The sequence below is a fragment of the Primulina tabacum genome, chromosome 16 (genome assembly GCF_025594145.1).
Source record: "Primulina tabacum isolate GXHZ01 chromosome 16, ASM2559414v2, whole genome shotgun sequence".
Taxonomy (NCBI): Eukaryota; Viridiplantae; Streptophyta; class Magnoliopsida; order Lamiales; family Gesneriaceae; genus Primulina; species Primulina tabacum.
The window spans coordinates 1,536,127-1,555,949 of record NC_134565.1 but is presented as its reverse complement, the minus strand read 5'-3'; the positions used below and the strand labels follow the sequence as shown (position 1 = coordinate 1,555,949).

The 19,823-nt window shown below is 36.0% G+C and overlaps 2 protein-coding genes across 2 annotated transcripts; both read left to right on the top strand.

The window, feature by feature from the left end:
* The first annotated feature begins 261 nt into the window (after positions 1-261).
* Positions 262-2,837, top strand: LOC142529627 (transport protein particle 20 kDa subunit-like). Its single transcript, XM_075635198.1, has 6 exons — positions 262-413; positions 1,317-1,465; positions 1,576-1,661; positions 1,761-1,825; positions 2,177-2,259; positions 2,575-2,837. Exons 2-6 carry the CDS (start codon positions 1,385-1,387, stop codon positions 2,665-2,667), a joined length of 408 nt encoding a protein of 135 aa, XP_075491313.1. The 5' UTR covers positions 262-413; positions 1,317-1,384; the 3' UTR covers positions 2,668-2,837.
* Positions 2,838-5,758: 2,921 nt separating this feature from the next.
* On the top strand, positions 5,759-8,343 carry LOC142530105 (transport protein particle 20 kDa subunit-like). Its single transcript, XM_075635883.1, has 6 exons — positions 5,759-5,917; positions 6,823-6,971; positions 7,082-7,167; positions 7,267-7,331; positions 7,683-7,765; positions 8,081-8,343. Exons 2-6 carry the CDS (start codon positions 6,891-6,893, stop codon positions 8,171-8,173), a joined length of 408 nt encoding a protein of 135 aa, XP_075491998.1. The 5' UTR covers positions 5,759-5,917; positions 6,823-6,890; the 3' UTR covers positions 8,174-8,343.
* Positions 8,344-19,823: the final 11,480 nt, after the last annotated feature.

Below are 19,823 nucleotides of genomic sequence, written 5' to 3'. Positions count from 1 at the left end.
AAATACTTGTAAATACATTTTTTTCCATTCACAAAGACAATATAACCATTGTTTCTCTTTATTTTTTTTTTCTCCAAAAGCTCACGGAAAATAATTTAGTATTTGTTATGCAATAACAAAATTAATTTATACTAGTTATTTTGCACACGTGATGCGTGAAAATATAGTAGATTTAATTTTTTTTAAAGATTTTAGTAACAAGGTGATGTGGACCAATTCACATATGGGCCATAAACAAAGCCCACGTTTGTTGTAGGCCGAGTTAATCTAATGTGGAAATGGAGCAGGCCCACTCCAGCTGCCTCTTCAGTTTTCAGTTGAATTTGGGGGAAGACGGCACCCAACTCTCGCAAGGCAACCCGGGAAGTGACACCGGTTCCTCCCGAAACCCGGCCCGGGCAAAGCAATTTCAGGTGAATTTTCAATTCGTGGTTTCTTTGTTGAGGGATTCATCAACGGGTCTATTGGGTGTTTTAATCGGTGAACAGTTAGTTTACGGTGTAAAAATGGCTTTCGAATTTGTATTATAGTTTGTTAAGTTTCAGATTTGTGATCAAGGGTTTTCATTTGCTTTTGATAAAGATTCGTATGTTTCAGCAAGCTTTCGAAATGAAGAATCTTTGAATTGAGGTTTTTACGAATATTTTGTGAAATGGATAGGATATGTGTAATCCTCGTTTTGATAGTGCCATAGTTGAATGAATACATAAAAAAAGTTATATTTATAAACATAGAATAATGGACGTATAAACTACAAAAATTAGAGATCTAAAATGGATGTTTGAATCAAACTATGGCTTACCCAACAACGCCATGGTGGAGGAGAATTAAGAAAGCTGAGATATTTTTGGTTTTAGATTAGATTGGATTTAATTTCTTCAACGCAGAAGCAATTTTGTTGTTGAGAGAATGAATACAGAGACTTATGGGAACAGAGGGAACTAAAAAAGGCCATGTGAAGCAGTTGAGAGATGGTTGGGATTAAGTTGAGAATAACTGGGATTCTTGGAAATTCTGGATTTTAGTTTTTGAAAGCCGTAGAAACTCAAAAACAGTCCAAGAAACCTAGTTTGGAAGAAATTGATGGGAGCGATAGAAAGAAACATGATGGGATCCATTGAGAAAAGTTTGGACTTGGGAGAAGTTGGAAGCATGTTGAGATTACTAATAACTTCAAGGAACTTTTGGTGTAACATTGTGACACCGCAACAGTTATTCTGATATGCTCTACCATTATAAAATAGCAGATAGAGCAGAGATATATACACGTATCAGATCGCAATATTAAAAATTACTCGCCATGCCCATGTTTGCAGGCCCACTCGTTAACAGATTTACGGAGAAGCTAAATTCATAGAAGACGAAGCAGAAGAGGAAGAAATTGATGGCAAGTACTGCGTGCTTCGTGATAGTAAGCAAAAATGATATCCCCATTTACGAAGCCGAAGTTGGTACAGTTCCCAAAGTATGATTCTTTTCAATCCCTCATAAATTTTATATTTTCCTTTTTAATTTCATTTTCGCCATTTTGGCAATATACAATATGATTTATTCTAATAATTTTGATATCCGAAGAAAGAGGACGCTGCTCATCAACACCAATTCATATTACATGCTGCTTTAGACATTGTTCAAGATGTGGCGTGGACTACAAGTGCGATGTGAGAAACCTACATGATTAATTTGGAAAAATTTACGTGTTTATTGATTGTATATGTGGTGTTGGTACTCATTCATCCCTTTTTTGTTTTGTGAAATAGGTTTCTGAAAGCAGTTGACAGATTTGATGATTTGGTCGTGTCTGTATACGTAACTGCAGGTCATATCCTTTGATTTGTTTTCATTGATACAATCCTTTGCATCTTTTTTGGAAAATGCTTGGATGATTATGATACTTGTATGATTGTATAAATTCTGGGGTGAGCAGCGGATCTGGCTCTCGAATATGAATAAAATGTCAGTTTTGATGCTTACATTTTTCAAGCTACAACCTTTCTCATTTTGAGCTAATGAGATCTTACACGATCAATTTGTTTTATATTTTAACAAGCCCTGTAAGTTGGGACAGACAAAACATGCTTGAATTTAATATACAAGGCCTTTAGATTGGTCATGCATTAGATAAGTGTCATTGATTCACTTTATCTTTTTCCTTAACCAATTATGTTCGTACATACTCGTCTGATGCTGCTTCACGATTCTCGTAACGATGATGGGATTAAGAGCTTCTTCCAAGAGGTTCACGAGTTATACGTAAAGGCAAGTTTTATTATGCACTCAGTTATCTGCAGTCTCGTTTATATTTCTATTGAAGTTTTATGGTAGCTCGCTCAAATTTCATCCAAAGCCACTCGTAACTCCGAAAATTCTTCACTAGAAACTAAAGAAGCTAATTCTTTCCCAGTACTGCAAGTGACTCTGTGACTCTGCTCATTGCTTCTTGTCATTGTTCTATACTACAAAGATCAATAAAAAAAATCAGAGTAAAGTTGAGGCGTATAATTGCTGCTATTTTCTGTGCTGAAATATTTGTTCGCATGAAGAAGTTGCTGATTTCTGTGTTGATATTTTCAGACCATTCTCAACCCCCTTTATCTTGCTGGGAGTCGCATCACTTCATCGCACTTTGACACGAAAGTTCGAGCTCTTGCTAGAAAATATCTCTGAAGCCTTCCTTCATTCCTTTTATTTGAGAGTCTCATGTTAATTTGGAATCAGATGTGCTGTGTAAACCTACATTGCTCTGAACTTTTTGTTTCGATACTATCGCTACTCTTTAATGAAGTTTCAAGAATTCCTTCATATGGCATCAGCTATTATCATTTACTCTAGAACTACATGCGGATATTTTCTTGTTTCATTTTGTTACCACTTTTTGCTATGAAATACGTTGGTTTTGTGAAGTTCATCAAAATTCATAGCCCCGAATGGTTATGATGTAACGTGCGCATGTGTGTATCTATACTTCTATACTATTCTATTAAGTTTGAGACATTAGAGTAACTAACTTTATTGTCATGGTATGTTTTAATAATTATATATATTAATAAAATGTTAAAACTTTAACGTAAGTCATATGTAGTTCGGCGGATGGAGTCATTGTTTCTTAGAAATTAAGTTATAGGTTCAACTCTTATTGATGTCATTTTTTTTATTCTTTTATTTATTTATTTATTTTTTAATTTATATATCAAAATAACAATGTAGTCTTTCACTATTTCTTATAATTATATTTTGATCCTCGTTTAAATATAAACCACGTGAATTATAAAAAAATTATTCAAAATGATTTTTTCATTCACTAAATATCAAATCAAAAAATATATAATATAAATAAAAATATAAACAAACTTATTAATTTAGTGAAATTTCGACTTGTTTAGTCGGTTCGTTTTTGACATATATAATTTGAAATCGAACAAAATAAACTTCTGTTTTAATATTTTGATCTGAATTACAAAATTCGGCTTTCAATTCCGCTCGGTGTTTGGTTTTTTCGATTTGAAATTTCGGTTTTATCAGACATTTGCACACCTGATTGTCCAATTTATATAGTGTTTTGATTTGGATCGTCAATTTAATTTATCTGAAGTTTGAACAATTGATTGTCCAATACATATATAGGGATGACAATGGGACGGGGTGGGGGCGGGTTTGCCATCCCCTCCCCATTCCCGAATTCCATCTCCACCCCTATACCCGCCCCAATCCCCGCTTTTTCGGGTTCGGGGAATCCCCAAACCCGAAACTTCGGGGATCAACTTCCCATCCCCGTCCCCATCCCCATCCCCGTTTCAAAAATATTAATATGACAAGACGATGACGAATTCAGATATTTTTTCAAACCAAAACTTATTATTATCTATTATTATTAGAGAGAATATTAATATTAATATTAATATTAATATTAATATCAATATCAATATCAATAATAATAAGATTATTAATATTTTAAAAAAATAATAATATTATTATATTATTAATATTAATAATACTATTATTTTATTATTGATATTATTTTCGGGGCGGGTTCGGGGATTTCGGGGATGAGGATAGTAATCCCATACCCGTCTCGAATTATATCGGGGATTTAAAAAAATCCCCGAACCCGAACCCAAACCCGAAAAATCGGGGATCCCCATCTCCGTTTCGGGTTTTCCCCGCGGGGCCTCAAATCCGTGGGGAAAGTTGTCATCCCTATACATATAGTGCAGTTTTTATATTTAGCAGGGTTGATATAATAAGTGTTGGAAAGATGCGTATTGGAAATGATATTTTAAAAAGAAAATAAGAAATTTGTTGTTTTAAAATGATAAATTCAATTTGTGTGAGAGATTAAACGAAAAGGTTTATTGAATAGGACAGTGTGAGAGCATGACGACGGTGGAGAAGAGGCTGACCGAAATGGGGATTGATTGGGTGCGGCAGAGAGTGGAGGAAGGCGGGATATACGTGGACCAGCTCTTCTTCCACGACCCCGATGGTTTCATGATCGAAATCTGCAACTGCGACAACATCCCCATGGTACCCTTGGCTGAGGAGATGGTACGTTCTTGCTCCAGGTTGAATCTCGTGCAGCAACAACCGCAGCAGCAGATCAAGCTCTCCGTCGTACAACCTTGAGTCACCAGAAGTTGTACATTGTTCTCCGTTTTACCCCTTGGTTCGCACGTAGCAAGACATTTTTTTTGGTGTAAGAAGGAATATCTTTCTTCCATGTTTTATTTAATAAAAACCATCATCGCCCTACCACTTTGTACTTGTATAGCTTAAAACGGAAGAGTTGTAACATCCCTTCCGCTTGGCATCTTCAGTAAACCTAATCCTAATCGAAATCGTCCGTCAAAACTTGATTCGAAAGATTCATGTCCATGCGACGCTCAATAATATTTTCCCGTCCCATGTATTTAATAAGTTTATGTGTGTTTTCTATTTTTTGAAATTATTTGATATATTTAATGACGATGATAGATCAATAAAGAGTCGATGAAATGACCAAAAATATATAATTTGGTTAATACATTTGAGACCTAGAGAAATAAAATATATTTATTTTGGGACTATGTCATCTAATCATCCATTGGACCAACCAGACGCTCGTGTGTGGCAGTTTGGACTCAAGCCTCACATTTTGTCGTGGCCAGAAAATATTATAAACAAGTTAATACTATTCGTTGACAACTTCTATAGAGTAATAATAAAGAAACATCAAGTGTGGTGCGGCTATCGACTCGATTTTTTTTTTATATGAGATCAAACATGAATCTTATATATTTGAATAAATGATTCTGATCAGGTGTGGTGTGGTTATCGACTCGATTTTTTTATATGAGATCAAACATGAATCTTACATATTTGAATCAATGATTATGATTGGTATTGCAATATGACATCTCATATGTCATCGATATTGGTTCGTATTAAACGCAAAGACTTGGTTATGTTCGAATTTATAATATTGTTTCATTTCGCCCTTTCTTTGTAAAATTAAATATTTTGTCATTTAAATACTTGTAAATACATTTTTTTCCATTCACAAAGACAATATAACCATTGTTTCTCTTTATTTTTTTTTCTCCAAAAGCTCACGGAAAATAATTTAGTATTTGTTATGCAATAACAAAATTAATTCATACTAGTTATTTTGCACACGTGATGCGTGAAAATAGAGTAGATTTAATTTTTTTTAAAGATTTTAGTAACAAGGTGACGTGGACCAATTTACATATGGTCCATAAACAAAGCCCACGTTTGTTGTAGGCCGAGTTAATCTAATGTGGAAATGGATCAGGCCCACTCCAGCTGCCTCTTCAGTTTTCAGTTGAATTTGGGGGAAGACGGCTCCCAACTCTCGCAAGGCAACCCGGGAAGTGACACCGGTTCCTCCCGAAACCCGGCCCGGGCAAAGCAATTTCAGGTGAATTTTCAATTCGTGGTTTCTTTGTTGAGGGATTCATCAACGGGTCTATTGGGTGTTTTAATCGGTGGACAGTTAGTTTACGGTGTAAAAATGGCTTTCGAATTTGTATTATAGTTTGTTAAGTTTCAGATTTGTGATCAAGGGTTTTCATTTGCTTTTGATAAAGATTCGTATGTTTCAGCAAGCTTTCGAAATGAAGAATCTTTGAATTGAGGTTTTTACGAATATTTTGTGAAATGAATAGGATATGTGTAATCCTCGTTTTGATAGTGCCATAGTTGAATGAATACATAAAAAAAGTTATATTTATAAACATAGAATAATGGACGTATAAACTACAAAAATTAGAGATCTAAAATGGATGTTTGAATCAAACTATGGCTTACCCAACAACGCCATGGTGGAGGAGAATTAAGAAAGCTGAGATATTTTTGGTTTTAGATTAGATTGGATTTAATTTCTTCAACGCAGAAGCAATTTTGTTGTTGAGAGAATGAATACAGAGACTTATGGGAACAGAGGGAACTAAAAAAGGCCATGTGAAGCAGTTGAGAGATGGTTGGGATTAAGTTGAGAATAACTGGGATTCTTGGAAATTCTGGATTTTAGTTTTTGAAAGCCGTAGAAACGCAAAAACAGTCCAAGAAAAACCTAGTTTGGAAGAAATTGATGGGAGCGATAGAAAGAAACATGATGGGATCCATTGAGAAAAGTTTGGACTTGGGAGAAGTTGGAAGCATGTTGAGATTACTAATAACTTCAAGGAACTTTTGGTGTAACATTGTGACACCGCAACAGTTATTCTGATATGCTCTACCATTATAAAATAGCAGATAGAGCAGAGATATATACACGTATCAGATCGCAATATTAAAAATTACTCGCCATGCCCATGTTTGCAGGCCCACTCGTTAACAGATTTACGGAGAAGCTAAATTCATAGAAGACGAAGCAGAAGAGGAAGAAATTGATGGCAAGTACTGCGTGCTTCGTGATAGTAAGCAAAAATGATATCCCCATTTACGAAGCCGAAGTTGGTACAGTTCCCAAAGTATGATTCTTTTCAATCCCTCATAAATTTTATATTTTCCTTTTTAATTTCATTTTCGCCATTTTGGCAATATACAATATGATTTATTCTAATAATTTTGAGATCCGAAGAAAGAGGACGCTGCTCATCAACACCAATTCATATTACATGCTGCTTTAGACATTGTTCAAGATGTGGCGTGGACTACAAGTGCGATGTGAGAAACCTACATGATTAATTTGGAAAAATTTACGTGTTTATTGATTGTATATGTGGTGTTGGTACTCATTCATCCCTTTTTTGTTTTGTGAAATAGGTTTCTGAAAGCAGTTGACAGATTTGATGATTTGGTTGTGTCTGTATACGTAACTGCAGGTCATATCCTTTGATTTGTTTTCATTGATACAATCCTTTGCATCTTTTTTGGAAAATGCTTGGATGATTATGATACTTGTATTATTGTATAAATTCTGGGGTGAGCAGCGGATCTGGCTCTCGAATATGAATAAAATGTCAGTTTTGATGCTTACATTTTTCAAGCTACAACCTTTCTCATTTTGAGCTAATGAGATCTTACACGATCAATTTGTTTTATATTTTAACAAGCCCTGTAAGTTGGGACAGACAACACATGCTTGAATTTAATATACAAGGCCTTTAGATTGGTCATGCATTAGATAAGTGTCATTGATTCACTTTATCTTTTTCCTTAACCAATTATGTTCGTACATACTCGTCTGATGCTGCTTCACGATTCTCGTAACGATGATGGGATTAAGAGCTTCTTCCAAGAGGTTCACGAGTTATACGTAAAGGCAAGTTTTATTATGCACTCAGTTATCTGTAGTCTCGTTTATATTTCTATTGAAGTTTTATGGTAGCTCGCTCGAATTTCATCCAAAGCCACTCGTAACTCCGAAAATTCTTCACTAGAAACTAAAGAAGCTAATTCTTTCCCAGTACTGCAAGTGACTCTGTGACTCTGCTCATTGCTTCTTGTCATTGTTCTATACTACAAAGATCAATAAAAAAAATCAGAGTAAAGTTGAGGCGTATAATTGCTGCTATTTTCTGTGCTGAAATATTTGTTCGCATGAAGAAGTTGCTGATTTCTGTGTTGATATTTTCAGACCATTCTCAACCCCCTTTATCTTGCTGGGAGTCGCATCACTTCATCGCACTTTGACACGAAAGTTCGAGCTCTTGCTAGAAAATATCTCTGAAGCCTTCCTTCATTCCTTTTATTTGAGAGTCTCATGTTAATTTGGAATCAGATGTGCTGTGTAAACCTACATTGCTCTGAACTTTTTGTTTCGATACTATCGCTACTCTTTAATGAAGTTTCAAGAATTCCTTCATATGGCATCAGCTATTATCATTTACTCTAGAACTACATGCGGATATTTTCTTGTTTCATTTTGTTACCACTTTTTGCTATGAAATACGTTGGTTTTGTGAAGTTCATCAAAATTCATAGCCCCGAATGGTTATGATGTAACGTGCGCATGTGTGTATCTATACTTCTATACTATTCTATTAAGTTTGAGACATTAGAGTAACTAACTTTATTGTCATGGTATGTTTTAATAATTATATATATTAATAAAATGTTAAAACTTTAATGTAAGTCATATGTAGTTCGGCGGATGGAGTCATTGTTTCTTAGAAATTAAGTTATAGGTTCAACTCTTATTGATGTCATTTTTTTTATTCTTTTATTTTTTTATTTATTTTTTAATTTATATATCAAAATAACAGTGTAGTCTTTCACTATTTCTTATAATTATATTTTGATCATCGTTTAAATATAAACCACGTGAATTATAAAAAAATATATTTTGATTCTCATTTAAATATAAACCAAATGATTTATAAAAAATATTAAACAAGCACTAACATGTATTGTGCGTGATCGAGTGCTACAGATCCCAAACGGAGTCAAAAACATGGGACTTGTTAAAAAAGTTTGAAAATTTAATCCAAAATATAGATTTTATTAAAAATTACAAAATTATGAGGATTACTCATATTTAACTCCCACTTGTGTCTTGGCACGTATTATACAGATATGGGAGGATGTGAAAACCATCCACTTGTACCACATTCAAATTACTGATGTTGACTTTGAGGTTTCCTTTGGACGAGGGCTATTTCCCACATTATTTTAGTAGTATTTAAATAATCATCATCATCAACCAAATATATACACTAACGTTACATTTGGATCGATAATTTTTATTTAAAATGATATATTTGAATATCATACTTAACTCGAATATTTTATTTATCAATTTTTATTATACATCTAACACAAATATTTTAATAATCACATTTTTTTTTATCACATCCAATCTCATTCACAACAGATTAATAATCAAATATATATATATTTTTTAATCACATTCAATCTCATTCATCCATAGGACTCTAGGAGTCTAACTTAATTATAGATGGATGAATTAACTATTTCATTTTAAAACAACAAACCCTCTTTCTTCAAACAAGAAAGAACATAAGCATCCAACAAATGGAAAAAATCTAATTGTCTTATGTTGTATTTGGATCGATAAATTTGATTTGAAACTATATATTTGATTTTGGAAATTATTTGGATAATAGATTTGAATTAACATTAATCTTGGAAGTATTTTAAATCCAAATTCATTTACCATTACATTTAGCAAAATTAATGAAAGGTATAGATTTGAACTTAACCCAACATAAAATCAATAAAACAATAAAATGAATATGAAATAATGGATGATTTCAAATATCTCAATTCAAATGCACCCGTAATTACTAGCATTCTATTTGATCTCGTCCAACATCTATGCATGGTATACATTGCACCATTTGAAATACTAAAATGTGAAGGTTTTTTTTTAAGGTTTTGTGACAGCTTAAAATTGACGATTTGGAGGATGAAGGAAAATATGTTAGAAACTTATGGCAATGTAGCATATTTCTTCCATTGTAAAGGATACGAAATATTAAAGTCCGAGATAGAATGTTGGGTTAAGCGTGTATGAGAACGAGTAGTATTAGTATGAGTGACCTCTTGGAAATTTATCATATGTCAAGCTACTTATGTTGCGCTTCTTGATTTGGTTGAATATGTGTCGTAAAAGAGCGACATCAGATCTTAAATGGTAATGTTGTCTATGTTGAGAACATGAACAATAGTAGGAAAATGATAACACCGATCGTTAAGGGATATGAGACAATTACAGCAGGTAGACATGCAGTTCCCCGGACTGATGAGCCTATCATCTTTACCCATATATGTCAACCTACTTATGTTGCGCACTCAAATAGATGCACTACGTGCTACCACAAATATAAGAAAATAAACTTGCATCTTGGTTAACAGCTAATGCTTTAGATTTTTTGATTAGCGCTTGATCCTAGCATAGAATGATGGACCACAAAAAATATTGGCAAATCAATATATTGAAGAATTAATGAGCATCCAATACTAGACCTCGAGTGTATGATTTAATGCAAACTAACTTGCAAATACACTTTCATTTCTTGTTCACACATATTTTGTGATACATTATTATTGCATTTGAAAATAATACATGACATCCTAACGAGTCATAATGTCCCAAGTAATTAAAATGCAAAATAGTTACTGAATGAGAAGGAAAGAGCAATGTCATGCAAATTGGCGTGAATTATATTTTGCTCATTTAATTAGTCAAAAACTTTAATCTTCTTTGGTTAGGGGTATTAATATAATGTCAGATATATCAACAATATTTATTATCATGTCAATAGTAATCGACGTTATGTCAACAATATCATTATTCTTTCTATAATTTGAAAATTATTTATATTTTAGGTATTTCTTTTGATCTTAAATATTCAAAATTCAACTTTCAAAAATTTCATTAGAAATTTAATATATATTAAGAAAATAAAATATGAAAATCTCACTAAAAATCAACAAAAAACATAGTAAGCTAAAACTTCATTCGTGTGTGTGTATGTATGTATGTATGTATGTATATGTATATATGTATATATATATGTATGTATGTATATGTATATATGTATGTATGAGACAGTCAAAAATGGAAACTAGCAAAGCATCGTTCAAACACAAGATCATTCCATGTACGTTTCTGTCCTGAATCACAATACAGAGTGGGATTACTAATAATTAATATTTCTTGCATATATTTCGTGGATCCGTATAAATTTTACATCTAACATATTATTGATATAAAAATTACGCCCCGCGCTTACCGGACCTGGGTGGCCGCGGACGGCGGTTCTTTTCATGTTTGCCAAAAACGCCGCAGAAACCACAAGCAGAAACCTTAGGAGACGGTGGCTCAACGGCCGAAGTCACCTTTCCGGAACGGAAACCCTTTTCTCCTCCTGTGGATCGGTTCCTTTCGATCCTTAATCTTTCGACTCGATCAGGTTTATGATCGTTCTCTTGCTTTTGTTGATTAATGAGCTGATCCAGCTTGTCGTTCCATACCAATCCCGAAGATCCTTGTCTCCTGAATGATACTGCTGATCTCTGCAAACCTGCCATCAAAATAATCTTGATTTTTCTTCAATTTGTTTTCTTGGGGATTTGATTCTTTTTCTCGTTTGTTCTATCTTTGGGAGGGATTTATCGTTCGGGGGACTATGAATTATTATTGGGATTGCATGCTTTTGGGGGTCTATATTGATTTTTTTACAATAATAATGACGTTTCTCCGCTTTAATTAATTTGTACTCGTGTTATTATATAGTAAGCTACATAAATAATTCTGAATTTTAAAATTATTATTAACTATATAGGGGGGAAAATATCGACATTCACTATTATATTAATAATTACTATAAAATATGTTGAATTAGAAAAATGGAAATAGATTAAAGCCACATATTCATTCTTAATTTTGATTTAGTCAAAGCCTTTTTTAATATTTAACATTTGAATGAGGATCTCTCGATCTCATGTCGAGTTTTTTTTTTTTTTCTTTTTTACAATTTTAAAAAAAAATGAGTCGTGTACTCAATTAAATTCAAGAGCCAGACATGAGCGAGTTCATTAATTTATATTCTCTTTTGGAAGTTTGAAAGTTACATTATGAGTTTTTTTTTTTTTTTTAAAAAAATCTGTTTAGAATTCATCAAAATCAATTAGATACTCAGATGAACTAATTGGAGTCCAGAAGAATCAACTCTTCAGCAATGGAATTTGATGAGCAACAATGCAATTATATGAATCCACCCGGAACACTCGAGCAATCAAGAAAAAATAGATGCACAATCGAATTATTGGTACAGACACGAATGATCTACGTTCATGGAAGAACAATTCAGATCTCTTTATTGATGACCACAATTGTTATTCAGGTACAAGATCTTTTCTCAAGAGAACAAAAGAAAATAAGAAACTTTCTTGTTCAAGTTTCCCTGCCTTCCCTCTCTTCTTTTTCTCTTGAATTTCAAACTTGTTTTGTATCAATTGTATTGAAGAATTAACTTCCTTCTTTTCTACTCTTGTGTATTTATACAACCCACCTGTTGATCCACTAACCAGTCATTCCCTTCTCATTTACTCAGCAGTTTAATCAAGTCATCGGTAGCAACCCCCGCTGAGTACTTCTTGGCACAGTCTTTTTTGCTAAATTCAGTAGAAGGTTCTTGAGAGACATTACCTCAACAATCTCCATCCTGTCTCTAGGGAACGAGCTCTCCCTATCCCTTGTTGGGTTAGTTACTTGCCATGACACTAACCAAGTCCAAGCAATGCTTAAATTTAGCATGTGGCAGTGCCTTTGTCATCATATCTGGAGGATTGTTAAGTCGAGATATTCTCCACCTTAATATGTCCCCTTGAGGTAACATCTCTCACAAAGTGTAGTTTGACATCAATATGTCTACATCTTTCATGATATACCCAATGTTTTGTAAGATGGATTGCACTTTGATTATCACAATGCACCGATGGACTCTTCTGTTCAGTTCCAAACTCTGCCAAAATTACTTTTAGCCATATTGCTTCTTCACTCCTTCAGATAGTGCTATGTATTTCGCTTCTGTTGTAGACAAAGAAACCACAGTATGAAGAGAAGCTTTCCAACTTATGGCAGTTCCATATAAAGGGAAGATGAATCCAGTTAATGGCTTCATGGTATCTAAGTTTCCAGCATAGTTTGAGTCAACAAAAGAAGCTAATGATTGGCGCCATTCATCTTGTCTCCTAAAAAACAGTCCTAAGTTCGGCGAACCTTACAAATATCTCATAATCCACTTCAGAGCTTCCCAATGTAACCTTCCTAGTTTTGCGATGAACCTTGACACAACAGTCATGGCATATGAGAGATCTGCTCTTGTTCAAACCATCACATACATCATACTGCCCACCCCACTAGCATAAGAGACATCTTTCATAAAGTCCCTTTCCGTGTCATCTGCCAGAGACTGATCATTTGACAGTTTTAAATGATGTCCTATTGGAGCTTAACTTCCTCAGATTCATGCATTCTAAACCGAAAAAGCACCTTCTTAATATATAAACTTTGATTGACGAAGAGAGTTCCACTCTTATGTCCTTGTTTATTTCCATTCCAAGTATTCTCTTTGATCCCACTCATTCCTTCATATCAAATTTAGAACTGAGCAGCCCATTGAAGATCACTCTTGTTTATGCTTGTTATTAATATGTCATCAACATATAGGAGCAAAAACGTCCTTGATTGGGCATCTTTGTTCTTCATGTATTTGCAGCTGTCAAATTTACTCCTGGTAAAGTATATTTGGGTCATAAACTCATCAAACCTCTTTTACCATTGTCTAGGGCTTTGCTTGTTAACATGTATTGGTTAACATCATCCTCATGTTGGGATTCTGGTTCATAATGTGCTTCATCTTGTATTGTTTCAATTAGTCTTGAGCGAACTTTTCGATATCACCAAAGTACTCCACCTAAACTTGATAACTAGAAAATGTTTTCTTTCATAGGAAGCTGCCTTTAGTCAATGAGTATCACATCTTGGTTTCATTGAAGGTAGCATCACTTGTATTGAAACATCTGGGACCATTTTGTTCCAAATTCCTGATCTTATACCCCTTAACTCCAGTAGGATAATCAATAAAGATACACATGAGAGTTCTAGATTCTAACTTTTCCCGCTTGACATGGGAATATGCTAAGCAACCAAACACTTTCAAGTTCGAGTAGCCTATAGGTTTTCCACTCCAAAGTTCCACTAGAGTTTTAAGATTCAGGGCACTCGTGGGGCTTCTGTTGATTAATTAACATGCAGTAGATACGGCCTCCCCCCAAAAACCTTTTGGAAGGCAAACATTCAATATAACGGATCTTACTATTTCTAATAAAGTTCGATTCATGCGTTCTGCCAACCTATTTTGTTGTGGAGTTTCAGGGGTAGTCTTATGCCTGATAATCCCCTTCAGTCCGAGAGCTCATTGAATTGTTCAAAGAATTATATGTTACTGGGATTCAATCAGAGACGATCATTCTTTAAAATTGGATAATGCTTCATCATTGGATTTCATTACATATACACAAAGTCTTCTTGAGCAGTCATCTACAATAGTCTTAATGAATTCTTTCCTCCACCATGTATAGTTGTTTGTGAAGGTCCCCACACATCTTAGTGAACATATTCAATTGATCTGGACGTAGTATGGTTTCCTATTCTAAATTTAACACTTTTTGTCTTTTCCAATATGTTGAACTCACAAGGCAACAAGCCTTGTACCTTACCACCACAAAACAGATTTTTCTTAGACAGTTCGATTAGCCTTTTTTTACTTATGTGACCAAGTATTAGATGCCAAAGTCTCGACATATTACATCAGTTTTCAACATTTGATGATTATCTCAACAATATATTTCCCAAAAGAATGTATAGTGAGTTCTTTCTGATAGCTTTCATGACAACCAGTTTTCCTCTACGTACTTTCATATTCCCATTATAAGATTTGAAAGAGTATCCATTTAATTCAAGAGCACCTAATGATATAAGATTTCTTTTGAGTTCAGGAACATACCTGACTTGTTGCAAAATTTTGTCTACCCTGTCTGTAACGTACCCAACTTTTACTACTAAAATTTTGCGGAAAAAAATTTAAAATTTTCTTAAACATAAAATACCCGTTCAAATTGATCAGGTACAAAATTTGCTAAAGAAAATACTTGTTCAAAGCATCATAAATCAAGACATAAAATCAGAGTTTTCGATCATTTCATAAAAATTTCAAAACGTGGGCGGTCCTCGGGTTTAGCCTCCCGCTCAGTCCAAGCCTGCTCCTTGGTCCCCACCTCCTGTCTCCTCATAAACATCCTCACCTGCATCGATCAAGTCTAGTGAGTCTAAATACTCAACACGTATAAACTGGAAGTAACAAGTACTACATAATAAGATCACATGCAACTTTAAAATAGGCATACATACTTTAACTTGAACTAGCAAGATAAAACTTGAACATACGTACATACATGCTTAGACGTGCCATAAACTTTTCTTAAACATGCTTGCATACTTGAACATAATTAAACATACATGGCTTCAACATTTTGCGTAGAGGATGTTTCAAAGCAAGTGACCCATAACATAATTCGCCTGATCAGACTAAACCACAGTACTGGGATGACAGGGGCGAACCCACTACCACATACATGAGATACACGTCCATACTTTAACGGGTGGATTGGTCCCCGTTCATACTTTAACGCTTTCCAATCCTGATCTAAACCCGTTCATGCTTTAACGGGGTGGAGAGATCCTCGGCCACGTTCGCCGACTTCCAAACTCATTCATAATTTGGTCACAAGAGATTTAGCATACCTCAAAAACTTGAAATATTTTCTTTTACACGTCGAACATACTTACTTGGCATTGAGGGATTCGTTGGATCTCGCGAGGGACCGCTGCTGCACATACTAATCAATGAATTCTCATACTTAACTTGCATAACTTAGACGTAGGTATTCGTGCTCACCTCGAATTCAATAAATAACTTAAAGACATTCTAAAGCACCCGAGAATTGACCTCATTTAAAACCTCGTGCTAACCCAAGACGTGAAACTCCAAGACACAATAAAATTTTTCCAAAACAGGTACTACACGGACCCCGTGCCCAGGTCCGGCTACGGGTTCGTGTAGGTTCTCTAAAGGACCTACCGAAAAGATTGAAGGACACGGACCCCCTGCTAGGGTCCGTGTAGGGGTCCGGGTTGGTTCGCAAATTTGACACCGAAAAGAAACAAAGGCACCTACCCCGTGCCCTGGTCCATGTGGGGGTCCGTGTACTCTTGCAAAAAGGACAGTCAAGAAGAAACAAAGACATGGACCCCGTGCCAGGGTCCGTGTTCTCTCGTTGGACGCGAACTCACGAAAATCCTGTACCTGCCATGCTTATCATTCTAGACTCGTTTGTACGGACCATGAACCGACACCCCGAGACTCATCCTAGCAAGCCATAACATCGAACCAAATTCGTACGAGCACCCAAAGCAACGACGTCCACCCTACGACACATGCAATTCAAAAACGTGGCAATTGACACCAAATCGATTCCTATGACTTCTAGTGTATTCGAGTGCCTATCGACATTGAACGACATATCCAATAACAACCCAACATCATACTAAGCATACCTAGACGCAGAAACGATCACCCGTCGATTCCCAACGAAGCCTGCAACAATAAAATCTCGAGAACACATCAATACATAATTTTCTGAAAAACGAATTTTGAGCAGTCTCACGAAAAACGTCATAACTCACTCAATTTTTATCCAAAAATTTCGAATTTACTGTCAAATCGAAGGTATCGAAAATTTCTACAATTTTTGTGTTGAAAGTTTTCTCAAAAACGCGATCGAAAAATCGCAGCATTTAAAAGACAACAAAAATCGAAAATTTAGATCTAAAATGGTTTCAAAAGCATTCTAAACATAATTGCTCAAACTTCTACGCATCACACATGTATTTTTACACCTAAATAACAACACACGCGTAATATGACGAGATCGATGCAGCAATAACAGAATATACGTGCCTTTTGATGATTTGAAATACCGTAACGACGATACTGAAGCGGAGATGGCGTGAGGATTGATCCGGGACTAACGTGGCGCTAAAATCTTGCAATAAGATTCACGAAAATTGCTGGAATGATAAAGGGGGATGGGGCGGCTGCTGTAGGAGGAAGAACCCTAGGTTTCCTCTCCAAGAATGATGAAAATCTGAATTGAAGAGTGTGTGTGTGTTTTGCATTATTTAGTGTGTGTAAAAGTGTGTGTGTGCGCGTGTGATTAGTAAATTAGGGAGAGTAAAATTTGCTTAATTATTAATTAGTACTAATTTTAAAATACTAACTCTCCCTTAACTTTAACAAAAATCTCTAATTTAAAATAAAATGTACATGTGCTAGTCTTTTAAAAGTTTTAAAATTCTAAAATTCACCTAATAATTAAATTAGGCTTTAAAATGCTAAAAACTTAATAAATGAGTTAAAATGCCCCATCTCCAACTTAAAATAAAATACCACGTTTAAAATCGTCAAAATCGTCACCGGTTTCTTTTCATCGATCCCGCCTCTAATAATCGTCTGGAACATGAAACTTGAAAAACATTTTAACGTGCATCACATAAACATTAAAATAATGCAATTTAAATAAATCACTGCATCACTAAAATCATTTTAAACTTAAATAAAATATTTAACAATTTAATTAATGCATGAGTTATACGTGTACTAAATTTGGGCACTACAGTTCCTCCCTCACTTATAAAAATTTTGTCCTCGAAATTAAATCTTACCGAACAACTCCGGGTAGCGAATTCTCATGTCCGTTTCTGACTCCCAAGTGGCTTCCTCCACTGATTGATTTAGCCACCGATATTTGACCAATTTGGTCACTTTGTTCCGAATCTACGCTCCTGTCTGTCTAGGATCTGGATAGGTCTCTCCTCATAAGACAGGTCTGGAGCCAACTGTAACGGTTCATAGCTCAACACGTGCGAAGGATTAGCTAGGTACTTCCTCAGCATCGAGACGTGGAACACATTGTGTACCACGGCCAGACTCGGCGGAAGGGCAACACAATAAGCTAGTGTCCCAACTCTGTCAAGGATCTCGAACGGCCCAATAAACCTTGGACTGAGCTTGCCTCTTTTCCAAAATCTCATAACACCCTTCATGGGCGCTATCTTTACAAAGACGTGATCACCCACGACAAACTCTAGATCTCTTCTTCTCTTATCTGCATAACTTTTCTGACGACTCTGGGCAGTCTTCATCCTGTCTCGGATCTTGACCACCACATCTGCAGTCTGCTGAACTATCTCTGGACCAAGTTCTGCTCTTTCACCAACCTCATCCCAATGAACTGGTGATCTGCACTTCCTTCCATACAACGCCTCGTAGGGAGCCATACCTATAGATGATTGGAAACTGTTGTTGTATGTAAACTCCACTAGAGGTAGCTTCGATTCCCTAGTCCCCTGGAAATCGATCATACACGCTCGCAGTAGATCCTCCAAAATCTGAATCACTCGCTCAGACTGGCCATCTGTCTGCGGGTGAAAGGCGGTACTGAAAAGCAACTTCGTCCCCATGGCTGCATGTAAGCTCTTCAAAAAGGACGATGTAAACCTCGGGTCCCTGTCAGATACAATAGAAACTGGGATCCCATGCAATCGAACTATCTCCTTGATATAAAGCTCCGCGTACTGCGTCATGGAGAAAGTCGTCTTCACTGGCAAGAAGTGCGCTGACTTAGTGAGTCGATCCACTATAACCCAAATAGAATTCGATCCTCTGACTGACCTCGGCAAACCAACCACAAAGTTCATTGTAACATTCTCCCATTTTCACTCTGGGATGGGGAGTGGCTTAATCAATCCTGCTGGCCTCTGATGCTCTGCCTTCACCTGCTGACAAGTGAGGCATTCAGACATAAATCTGCGGATGTCTTGTTTCATCCCTGGCCACCAATACAGAATCTGCAGATCCTTGTACATTTTGGTACCTCCTGGGTGAATGGAATACGGGGATGCGTGTGCCTCTGACAGAATGTCCTCTCTGATCGAATCAACGCTAGGCACCCACATTCTGTCTCTGTATCTTACAATACCATCTGACACTGTGTAGAGTACACTGCCCTTGGCTTCATCCTTCAGCCTCCATTTCTGCAATTGCTCGTCTGAAGGCTGGCCCGCACGAATACGGTCTAGCAAGGAAGATTGGACTGTCAGATTAGACAGCCTCGGAGCTCTACCCTTGCGATAAACTTCTAAACCAAACCTCTGAATCTCATATTGAAGAGGTCTCTGCACCGACAACTGAGCTATGACTGCAACTTTTCGGCTCAAGGCATCTGCCACTACATTAGCTTTCCCCGGATGGTAGCTAATCTCACAGTCGTAGTCTTTCACCAACTCTAACCACCGTCTCTGCCTCATATTCAGTTCTTTCTGTGTGAAGAAATACTTGAGACTCTTGTGATCCGTGAATATCTGGCACTTCTCGCCGTAGAAGTAGTGTCTCCAAATCTTCAATGCAAAGACGACGGCGGCTAATTCTAAATCATGCGTCGGGTAATTCTTCTCATGCACCTTTAACTGTCTGGAAGCATAAGCTATCACCCGACCATGCTGCATCAACACCGCGCCTAACCCGAGCTTAGATGCATCGGTGTATAGTACAAAATCACCTTGCCCCGTTGGCATGGCTAACACTGGTGGTGAAACAAGAGCTTGCTTCAAAGAATCGAAGCTCTTCTGACACTCGTCACTCCACACAAACTTAGCATTCTTCTTGGTCAGCGAAGTGAGTGGCACTGCTATCGAAGAAAACCCCTGAATGAACTTACGATAGTAACCT

Excerpts from the sequence above, each read along its gene's own strand:
- LOC142529627 (XM_075635198.1), top strand. The coding sequence starts at position 1,385 with ATGGCAAGTACTGCGTGCTTCGTGATAGTAAGCAAAAATGATATCCCC. Across the intron at positions 1,466-1,575 it reads AAGTTGGTACAGTTCCCAAA|AAAGAGGACGCTGCTCATCA; the intron begins GTATGATTCTTT and ends TGATATCCGAAG. Across the intron at positions 2,260-2,574 it reads TTCACGAGTTATACGTAAAG|ACCATTCTCAACCCCCTTTA; the intron begins GCAAGTTTTATT and ends TGATATTTTCAG.
- LOC142530105 (XM_075635883.1), top strand. The coding sequence starts at position 6,891 with ATGGCAAGTACTGCGTGCTTCGTGATAGTAAGCAAAAATGATATCCCC. Across the intron at positions 7,168-7,266 it reads GCGTGGACTACAAGTGCGAT|GTTTCTGAAAGCAGTTGACA; the intron begins GTGAGAAACCTA and ends TTTGTGAAATAG. Across the intron at positions 7,332-7,682 it reads ATACGTAACTGCAGGTCATA|CTCGTCTGATGCTGCTTCAC; the intron begins TCCTTTGATTTG and ends TGTTCGTACATA.